Genomic DNA, 11,774 nt, shown 5'->3' with positions numbered 1-11,774 from the left:
CCCCACACCTGCAACATTCCATTCATACACACACCCCACACCTGCCACATCCTATTCATACACACACCCCACACCTGCCACATCCCATTCACACACACACCCCACTCCTGCCACATTCCATTCATACACACACCCCACACCTGCCATATTCCATTCATACACACACCTCACACCTGCCACATTCCATTCATACACACACCTCACACCTGCCACATTCCATTCATACATACGCCCCACACCTGCCACATTCCATTCATACACACACCCCACACCTGCCACATCCCATTCATACACACACCTCACACCTGCCACATCCCATTCATACACACACCTCACACCTGCCACATTCCATTCATACACACACCTCACACCTGCCACATCCCATTCACACACACCCCACACCTGCCATGTGCCATTCATACACACAGCCCACACCTGCTACATTCCATTCATACACACACCTCACACCTGCCATATCCTATTCATACACACACCCCACACCTGCCATGTCCCATTCATACACACACCTCACACCTGCCACATTCCATTCATACACACACCCCACACCTGCCACATCCCATTCATACACACACCCACCTGCCACATTCCATTCATACACACACCCCACACCTGCCACATTCCATTCATACACACACCTCACACCTGCCACATTCCATTCATACACACACCTCACACCTGCCACATCCCATTCACACACACACCCACCTGCCACATCCCATTCATACACACACCCCACACCTGACACATCCCATTCATACACACGCCCCACACCTGCCACATCCCGTTCATACACACACCCCACACCTGCCATATTCCATTCATACACACACCCCACACCTGCCACATTCCATTCATACATATGCCCCACACCTGCCACATCCCATTCATACACACACCCCACACCTGCCACATTCCATTCATACACACACCTCACACCTGCCACATCCCATTCACACACACCCCACACCTGCCATTTCCCATTCATACACACACCCCACACCTGCTACATTCCATTCATACACACACCTCACACCTGCCATATCCTATTCATACACACACCCCACACCTGCCATGTCCCATTCATACACACACCTCACACCTGCCACATTCCATTCATACACACACCCCACACCTGCCACATCCCATTCATACACACACCCCACACGTGCCACATCCCATTCATAAACACACCCCACACCTGCCACATTCCATTCATACATATGCCCCACACCTGCTACATTCCATTCATACACACACCTCACACCTGCCATATCCTATTCATACACACACCCCACACCTGCCATGTCCCTTTCATACACACACCTCACACCTGCCACATTCCATTCATACACACACCCCACACCTGCCACATCCCATTCATACACACACCCCACACGTGCCACATCCCATTCATAAACACACCCCACACCTGCCACATTCCATTCATACACACACCCCACACCTGCCATATTCCATTCATACACACACCTCACACCTGCCACATTCCATTCATACACGCACCTCACACCTGCCACATTCCATTCATACACACACCTTACACCTGCCACATCCCATTCACACACACACCCACCTGCCACATTCCATTCATACACACACCCCACACCTGCTACATTCCATTCATACACACACCTCACACCTGCTACATTCCATTCATACACACACCCCACACCTGCAACATTCCATTCATACACACACCCCACACCTGCCACATCCTATTCATACACACACCCCACACCTGCCACATCCCATTCACACACACACCCCACATCTGCCACATTCCATTCATACACACACCCCACACCTGCCATATTCCGTTCATACACACACCTCACACCTGCCACATTCCATTCATACACACACCTCACACCTGCCACATTCCATTCATACATACGCCCCACACCGGCCACATTCCATTCATACACACACCCCACACCTGCCACATCCCATTCATACACACACCCCACACCTGCCACATTCCATTCATACACACACCTCACACCTGCCACATTCCATTCATACACACACCTCACACCTGCCACATTCCATTCATACACACACCTCACACCTGCCACATTCCATTCATACACACACCTCACACCTGCCACATCCCATTCATACACACACCCCACACCTGCCACATCCCGTTCATACACACACCCCACACCTGCCACATTCCATTCATACACACACCCCACACCTGCCATATTCCATTCATACACACACCTCACACCTGCCACATTCCATTCATACACACACCTCACACCTGCCACATTCCATTCATACACACACCCACCTGCCACATTCCATTCATACACACACCCCACACCTGCCACATCCCATTCACACACACACCCACCTGCCACATTCCATTCATACACACACCCCACACCTGCTACATTCCATTCATACACACACCTCACACCTGCCACATTCCATTCATACACGCACCTCACACCTGCCACATTCCATTCATACACCCACCTCACACCTGGCACATCCCATTCACACACACACCCACCTGCCACATTCCATTCATACACACACCCCACACCTGCTACATTACATTCATACACACACCTCACACCTGCCATATCCTATTCATACACACAGCCCACACCTGCCATGTCCCATTCATACACACACCCCACACCTGCTACATTCCATTCATACACATGCCCCACACCTGCCACATCCCATTCATACACACACCCCACACCTGCCACATCCCATTCATACACACACCTCAGACCTGCCACATTCCATTCATACACACACCCCACACCTGCCACATTCCATTCATACATATGCCCCACACCTGCCACATTCCATTCATACACACCCCCCACACCTGCCACATCCCATTCATACACACACCCCACACCTGGCACATCCCGTTCATACACACACCCCACACCTGCCATATTCCATTCATACACACACCCCACACCTGCCACATCCCATTCATACACACACCCCACACTTGCCATGTCCCATTCATACACACACCTCACACCTGCCACATTCCATTCATACACACACCTGCCACATCCCATTCATACACACACCCACCTGCCACATCCCATTCATACACACACCCCACACCTGCCACATCCCATTCATACACACACCCCACACCTGCCACATCCCTTTCACACACACACCCCACACCTGCCACATTCCATTGATACACACACCTCACACCTGCCACATCCCATTCACACACACACCCACCTGCCACATTCCATTCATACACACACCCCACACCTGCTACATTCCATTCATACACACACCTCACACCTGCCATATCCTATTCATACACACACCCCACACCTGCCATGTCCCATTCATACACACACCCCACACCTGCTACATTCCATTCATACACACACACCTCACACCTGCCATATCCCATTCATACACACACCCCACACCTGCCATGTCCCATTCATACACACACCCCACACCTGCCATGTCCCATTCATACACACACCTCACACCTGCCATGTCCCATTCATACACACACCCCACACCTGCTACATTCCATTCATACACACACCCCACACCTGCCATGTCCCATTCATACACACACCTCACACCTGCCACATTCCATTCATACACACACCTCACACCTGCCATTTAAGTAACACACAGTGCTGGAGAGACTCAGAGTCAACACCTTTCCTGATCATACCAATCAGTTCAGATGAAGAGTCTTGACCTGAAGTGTTGATTGTCCAACTCCCTCCAGCCTGTCTGCTGAGCTCCTCGGCACGGTGGGTAGCAGTGAGTACAATGTTTTACTGTACCAGTGACCCGAATTCAATTCACACTGCTGTCTGTAAGCAGTTCATGCATTCTCCCCGTGACCGTGTGAGTTTCCTCCAGGTACTCCAGTTTCCTCCCACAGTCCAAAGATATACAGTTTTAGGTTATTTGGGCATTGTGAATTATCCTGTGATTGGGCTGGGGTTAAGTCGGGGGGCTGCTGAGCAGCACGGCTCAAAGGGTCAGAAGGGCCTGTCCCACACTGTATCTCAATAAATAAATTTGAGATTATAGCATCTCCAAGTCTCTTGTTTGAGTGAGGCCTATGTCAGCCAGGGTCGACCATGGATGTGGCATCCTAGCTGTCTAGATACGCAAGCTTGGGCAGTACAATAATATGGAGAGCAAGCTGTTGCCCATGTAGCAAGCCCTCCCTCTCCACGTATCTGATGAATCCAAAAGAATGGCAGAGACCGATACAGTTTGGCACCAGCAGAGTCACAGGAGTTACCAGTCAATGTTGAACTCAACATAGGACTGCCTTAGGAATTCCATCTCTGGACTTACTCCCAAAGACTTCCCCATGAGTGGGTACAGCGCAAGGCAGCGGAGGTTTGAGATCAGAGTGTTCCTTCTCCTAGATGAGCTGCCAACCACGCTGACAAGCCCCCTCTGTCTGAAGTGACTGGTTTTAAGGTGCCAGTAACTCGCCTTTGCCCCTTGTCCTCTCAGTAGAAATAGTTCCACTGAGATTAGTAGCTAAGCCACACATGAGGGCTAGGGTCTGGACTTGGTTTTCAGAGACTATTTGAGGTGCACCCCACTGGGAGCATTTAATAGGTAGTGGGAGCTTGTCCCCATTACCACCCCTGGCTATAACAACCTTAAGGAACTTACCACTTAAGTGTCAGCTGGGACAGAATACATTGAGGAATTTATTGGCCAGCACTAATTGCCTTAAATGTGATCCATACACAAGGAACATAGGGATAACGTAGGAGAGTGAAGCTGACCCTGAGATTATTTCAGCCTTGATGTTATTGAATGACGTACTATGCTCAAGAGATCAGTCAGTTTATTTCAGCTCCTGTTTCTATTGTCCTTCATTGAACGTTACTGGACTGCTTTAAGATTCAACCCCATTACTGTGTGTTTGAAGACAGAAGTATATCAGACAGGATAAGGATGGCAGATAATTAGAAGGGTACTTTGGTTTCATTTTAGTTTGTTTATTTTGTAGATAAACTGCTACACACCGGGCAATGGCTTAATCTGAAACAACAAAGAAAATAATGATTGCTTATCTTCAGTCTAGCTCAAGCTGCCTAAATCAGTGTTTCCCAACCTTTTTTGTGCCATGGTCCCTTACAATTAATTGAGGGGAATCCCTGGTCTACTGACTGCATCCTTCAATCATACTCAATAAAGCAAGGCCATTCTACACTGCGGGCTCTTTGAAAGTGCTATTGGAATTAGCAGGGGTACAAGAGGGCCAGTTTTGTGCTGGAGTATGTTTCAGAGTTCTACATCCAGCAATTGCATATTGGTGCAATCACAAAGACCCACCAACGGCTATGTTTTGTTAGTAGTTTGAGGAGATGTATTATGTCACCAAGCACCCAAGGAGATTTCTACACAAGTACCGTGAAGGGCATTCTGAGTGGCTGCCTCGCCCCACGCACAGGATCAAAAAAAGCTGCAGCGGGTTGTAGATTCCACCAGGTCCATCATGGTCACGAACCTCCCCACGATCGAGGATATCTCCAAAAAGCAGAACCTCAAGAAGGAGGCATCCATCACGAAGGACCCTCACCATCCAGGAGATGCCCTCTTCTCACTGTTACCATCAGGAAGGAGGTACAGGAACCTGATGATGTACACTCAACGCTTTAGGAACAGCTTCTTCACCTCTGCCATCAGATTTCTGGACTGAACATGAATCTATGAACTTTACTTCATTATTTTACTCTCATTTACACCATTGATTTGTTTACTTATTTGTTTGTTTGTTTATTTCCTGTTCTAACTTATTATAATTCTTTATGCATTGCAGTGTACTGCGACCACAAAGTAACAAATTTCAAAGCACATGTCAGTGATAGTAAACCTGATTCCGATTCTGGGCGAACGCAGAAGTCCAAAACATACTGGCTCAGCATCTAGCCACTTTTCATTTCTGCTTCATTGCTGGAGTTGTGTGGGGATCTCACAGAGAATCTGCAGCTTTCCCTCTGGCTAATCAGCCCTTGGGTTCAGCGATGAGACCAGCCGTAGAATCCATAAGCCCAAATGTTTGAGTGGGGACGGTGGGAATCAAAGAAAGAAAGAGAAGTAATATGCTTTAATTATTTGGCTCTTAAATGTTTTAATGATTTTTAAATGCTTCTTAGAGCTTATAATAACATCAAAAATAATAATGCTCATTCATTTTAATTTTAATTACTTTTATATGTCAGGGATATGTAAAAACTAATAAAAAGCCTCCTCACTTAAACAATATTTGAATAAGCTTTACAAACTTTGAAGCTCAGCAAATTTGAACATGCAGTTCCCAGGAACAGTAAGCAACACTGGCTGCCAGCAATGCTGGGGCGGGCTGTCGACCTCGCACCCCCTCCTCCCACCGAGCGCTACTCTTCCCCCACCTGAGGGGACAGCCATCCCTGGCAAACAGGAGTCCACAACAAGTCCAACAGTCCTGGTGGCAGTCGCCGACGCCAATGCCGCCGGGGGCACTTTGGGATGTACGTAGCCCCGCTACTTGGTGAGGCAGAAGTCTGAGCACTCGGAGTGTTGCTTCCTTCCTTCAGCCTCGCTGGGCCGGTGGTGGCCAAGGGCTGACATGATGAGAGCCGGTCCTGCTGCAGCACAGTTGCCTTCTGCTGCTCAGGCAACCGCACCCGCTATACCACATCGGAGATGATGTCGAGCACCTCTCCTAGCCCCTTCCCGTGGCTTCCCAGCCTGAGGGATAGACCCTTCTTCCGGGAGCCACCACCATGTACTGCTGCACTGGCACCCTAGACTGGCAGCCTGGCCTCTTCTGGGACGTGCGAGCACTGCAGCAGTGCACGAACAGCTCCACGTCCTGCCTGTACCCAGGCCATCAGAAGCGCTCACACAGTCTACCCAACATCTTTGCAACTTTGAGATGGCGGCCCCCACCAGCCTGTGCACCGACCACAGCACTGTGGCGCGGAGACCCTAGGGGGCCAACAGCTGCTGGAGATATCTGTCACCGTCGGACAACTGCCACCGCCAGAACATCAACCCATCGCGCACCTCCAGCATTCCCCACTGTAAATAGAGGGCTTTGGTCTCTGGGTCAAGGGTAGAGAGATCTGCCCACTCCGGCAAAGGGAGGGCATACAATGAAGCCACAGCTAGTGGAAAGATAGAAGGTTGGGAAGCTTTTAAAAACTTGCAGGACAAAACTAGGAAGGTCATTAGAGAGGAATTTATGAAAGGAAGCTGGCGACTAATATGAAAGAAGATACTAAAAGCTTTTTTAAGTATATAAAGGGTAAAAGAGAGTTGAGGGTAGATATAGGACCAATACAAAATGACGCTGGAGATATTGTAATGAGAGATGCAGAGGAACTAAATGCATATTTTGCATCAGTCTTCACAGTGGAAGATGTCTGCAGTATAACAGACATTCAAGAGTGTCAGGGAAGTGAAGTTTGTGCAGTGAAAATTACAACTGAGAAGGTGCTCAGGAAGCTTAATGGTCTGATTGTGGATAAATCTTCTGGACCTGATGGAATGCACCCTTGGGTTCTGAAGGAAGTAGCTGGAGAGATTGCGGAAGCATTAACAATGATCTTTCAAGAATCAATGGATTCTGGCATTGTACCGGATGACTGGAAAATTGCAAATGTTACTCTGCTATTTAAGAAGGGTGGGAGGCAACAGAAAGGAAACTATAGACCTGTTAGCCCGACATCAGTGGTTGGGAAGTTGTTGGAATCGATTGTTAGGGATGAGGTTACAGAGTACCTGGAGGCACATGACAAGATAGGCCAAAGCCAGCACGGTTTCCTGAAAGGAAAATCCTGCCTGACTAACCTACCACAATTTTTTGAGGAAATTTCAAGCAGGGTGGAAAAAGGAGATGCAGTAGATGTGGTGTACTTGGATTTTCAGAAGGCCTTTGACAAGGTGCCACACAAGAGGCTGCTTAGCAGGATAAGAGCCCGTGGAATTACAGGGAAGTTACTAGCATGGATAGAGCATTGGCTGGTCAGCAGAAAACAGTAGGAATAAAGGGATCCTATTCTGGCTGGCTGCCGGTTACCAGTGGAGTTCCACAGGGTCAGTGTTGGGACCACTGCTTTTTACGATGTATGTCAATGATTTGGACTATGGTATTAATGGATTTGTTGCTAAATTTTGCCGATGGTACAAAGATAGATGGAGGAGTGGGTAGTGTTAAGGAAACTGAGAGCCTGCAGATAGACTCAGATAGTTTAGGGGAATAGACAAAGAAGTGGGAAATGAAATACTATGTTGGAAAGTGTATGGTCATGCACTTTGGTGGAAGAAATAATGGGAAAGACTATTATTTAGATGGGGAGAGAATTCAAAATGCAGAGATGCAAAGGGACTTGTGCAAGATACGCTAAAGGTTAATCTCCTGGTTGAGTCGGTTGTGAAGAAGGCAAATGCAATGTTGGCATCCATTTCTAGAGGTATAGAGTATAAGAGCCGGGATGTGATGTTAAGGCTCTATAAGGCAACCGTGAGACCACACTTGGAGTATTGTGTGCAGTTTTGGGCTCCTTATTTTAGAAAGGATATACTGACATTGGACAGGGTTCACAGAAGATTCACAAGAATAATTCCAGGAATGAAAGGGTTACCCTATGAGGAACGCTTGGCAGCTCTTGGGCTGTATTCCCGGGAGTTCAGGAGAATATTGGGGGATCTCATAGAAACATTCTGAATGTTAAAAGGTCTAAACAGATTAGATATGAGAAAGTTATTTCCCGTGGTAGGAGAGTCCAGAACAAGATGGCACAACTTCGGGATTGAAGGACATGCATTAAGAAATTACTTTAGTCAGAGGGTGGTAAATCTGTGGAATTTGTTGCCACGAGCGGCTGTGGAGGCCAAGTCATTGGGTGTATTTAAGGCAGAGATAGCTTCTTGATTAGCCAGGGTGACAAAGAGTATGGGGTGAAGACAGGAGAGTGGGGATGACTGGAAGAATTGGATCAGCCCATGATTGAATGGCGGAGCAGGCTCGATGGGCCAAATGGCCTACTTCTGTCCGATATCTTATGGTCTCACACTCAGCCATTCCCTCACCTGGGCCAACACGGGATCACTCACCTGTTCGTTGTGCAGCTGCTGGTCCATGGTGGCGAGATCGTCAGTGGCTGACACCTGAATCGCTGTCACCGTCGCTTGCTCCTGGTTCAGCGGTGTTGCGTAGGGCAGCTGCCGGATGTGCTGCACTGCCCTGGGCCGCTGTGAAACCGGTGGTGATTGTTGCCGCTTCTGGGTTCGCGTTCTGGATCTGCCCTGCCAAACAGCCACAGCTTCGGCACCGAAGTAGAGTGTTGCCCCCGACACATCCACACAGATCCCCCAGCGGGACAGCAGGTCCAGGCCGATGATGCAGGACTCTCGGATGTCGGCGAGCCACACCTCGTGCTCTGCTGTGTTTTTCCCCACTGCAATGCGTAGCTTCCTCTTCTCTCGCATCGCCGTACAGTCACCGGTGACCGTCGCCGGCTGGAGTCTGCCGTCGTTGTCCACCCAGGCAGGGATGGCTGGTCCATGTTGGGGAGAACTGCGGGACAGATGATGGTGATGGTTGACCCCGTGTCCACCAACGCACGGCATCTGCTGGCCTCCACCATGCAGTCCACGTATAAGCCTTAAGGCTGATTTATACTTCTGCGTCAACTCGACGCCGTAAGTACGGGTTCGCTGCGAACCCTACGCAGAGCCTCGCGGAACCTACGCCGTAGCCTGACACGCACCTCTCCCAAAAGGTAACTATGCGTCGCAGCAAGGCAGACCTCAACAACTGTGATTAGTCCGCTTGGTAGCATCGTATTTCCTTCTACGCTGCAATAGCTTCCCATTGGGCGACTGAAGGGCAGGGAAGGAACTCTGGCTGCAATGCCTTCCATAAAGCTTTACAGACCTTCAAAATTATGGATGGGATATTTCACTTTTACCAGAAAAGACGCTCGCTTTAAACTTGTTTACCCCGAGAAAGAATACCATGACCATGAAGTCTTTCGTGGGCTGGTGTGTGCGCATGCACAACGTGCCGGAATTGTAGGCCAACGCAGACACACCAACGCACAAGCATAAATGCTCACAAGGCGCGTAGACCACTTGCATATGTTACGGTGTCGAGTTGACGCACAAGTATAAATCAGCCTTCACTCTGTCCCAAAATGGCCCCCCCTGAGGGGTGACAATGGAGGTGTTCTGCTGGAAGACTCGGGTGGCGTTTCCTGATGGCTGCGCTGGGCTGTGTCATGGTGCTGATGCAGCGCAGTCCCAGGCCAAACGAACTGCCTCACCACACCGGTAGCAGAGGTCATTTTGTGGGGTTGGACCTGTCTCATGGGCTCCTCCTCACCCTCAGTGACACAAGCCCGGGCTCGCTGCGTGCGGGGCGATGCTGGAACACCTTGGGGGTAAAATTGCTTCTGCCTTCTCTGCCTCGTTCAGCGATGATGGCGACGTCAGGCGAACACGCTGCCAAAGGTGCTCCGGCGTCAGCGCCTTCACAAAGGCGTGGAGGGCAAGGGAGCTGGGGGTAGCCATGCTGAGCACCGTGGCGGAGATGTGCTGCGAATGCCTACAGGCTTTCTCCCACACGCCACTGTCTGCTGCCCAGTTTTCCCCGCATTGCTTCTGCCAATGGCCTCTCAATGTCACTGCAGTGCCAATATGAGTGCCCTGTAGTCACGCTGCTCCGCCAGACTTCTCCCTCCAGAGCCATGCCAAGGCGCGCCACCGTCTCGGTGGGACTGCATCCGTTGTGCCATGCGGCTAGTATGACTTGTGCCAGGTAAGGCTCCAGGTGGCCAGCATCTGGGGAGCTTCAGGGTGGTCCGTGTGGCGTCAGTTGCTGAGGCCCATTGGTCTTCCTCTTGCTTTCGAGCCATCGGCGGTGCCTGCCATGTTGCCCATCCTGCCATGGCTGTGGCATTTTCGGTTCCCCGATGCGGGCCACGAGGGAAGAGGGTGATGCTCTGCTGTTCCCCTCCCCTGGTTGGGAGAGCCTGGGTCTGCTCGCCCCATCAGGGTTCCCTGGGAAGGAACGATGCTCGGTTCGCAGGTCCTCCCTCTGGGTCAGCGTCCCGTTTTCAGGAGCCCGGCCTAAGGTTGCAGGGGAGGCATACGGCTCAGTCCCTCGACTTATTCCCCGGGTCTTAAGGTGCTCCATCCACGTCGTAGCTCTTCAATCTCACCGTCAGTTTATAATCCCACTCCTGATACTGACGTGGCGAGCATTCGGTCCACGATGACAGATGAGAAAAGCTCGTTTAACTCAACAGCCATTTTTATTGCAACAATCACAAGAACAGACCGGGCACTTTGACCCAGGAAGAGAACCCTCACGGTCACATACAGACAGGGAAGGTGACCATCACACACCCCGGTTACAGTCAGGGTGAGCCACAAACACATGCGAATAACCGTATAACCCAAGCTGAAATGGAACAGTAAATTAACTTGAAAACCCAACCATAACCACAGCTGTCTAGGGCATGAAAGGGAGACACAAGAGGCTTGTGATGTTGGAATCTGGAGCAACATGAAACACACAACAGGCCAGGCTGCGTCCGTGAAGCTGAATAAACAGTCGCTATTTTGAGTCTGAATTGGGGGATAGAGGGGAGATAATCAGTATACAAAGGTGAGGGGGGTAGCAAGAGCTGGTAGCTAGAAGGTGAAGAGACTGTACACACAAAATACTGGAGGAACTCAGCAGG

At 50.0% G+C, this 11,774-nt stretch overlaps 1 protein-coding gene across 1 annotated transcript in view; it reads right to left on the bottom strand.

Annotated features, from left to right (window-relative positions):
- Positions 1-5,137: 5,137 nt before the first annotated feature.
- The window catches only part of LOC134351276 (chemokine-like protein TAFA-2), a 678,364-nt gene continuing 671,727 nt past the window's right edge, over positions 5,138-11,774 (bottom strand). Inside the window, exon 6 of the mRNA XM_063057345.1 lies at positions 5,138-6,052. Within this exon, the coding sequence (XP_062913415.1) occupies positions 6,047-6,052 (6 nt within the window). The 3' untranslated portion in view covers positions 5,138-6,046. The remainder of the gene's footprint in view (positions 6,053-11,774) is intronic.

Source organism: Mobula hypostoma, chromosome 9 (genome assembly GCF_963921235.1).
Source record: "Mobula hypostoma chromosome 9, sMobHyp1.1, whole genome shotgun sequence".
In the NCBI taxonomy this organism is placed as follows: domain Eukaryota; kingdom Metazoa; phylum Chordata; class Chondrichthyes; order Myliobatiformes; family Myliobatidae; genus Mobula; species Mobula hypostoma.
Note: the sequence above shows the minus strand (reverse complement) of the source record. Positions and strands in the feature narration are given on the sequence as shown.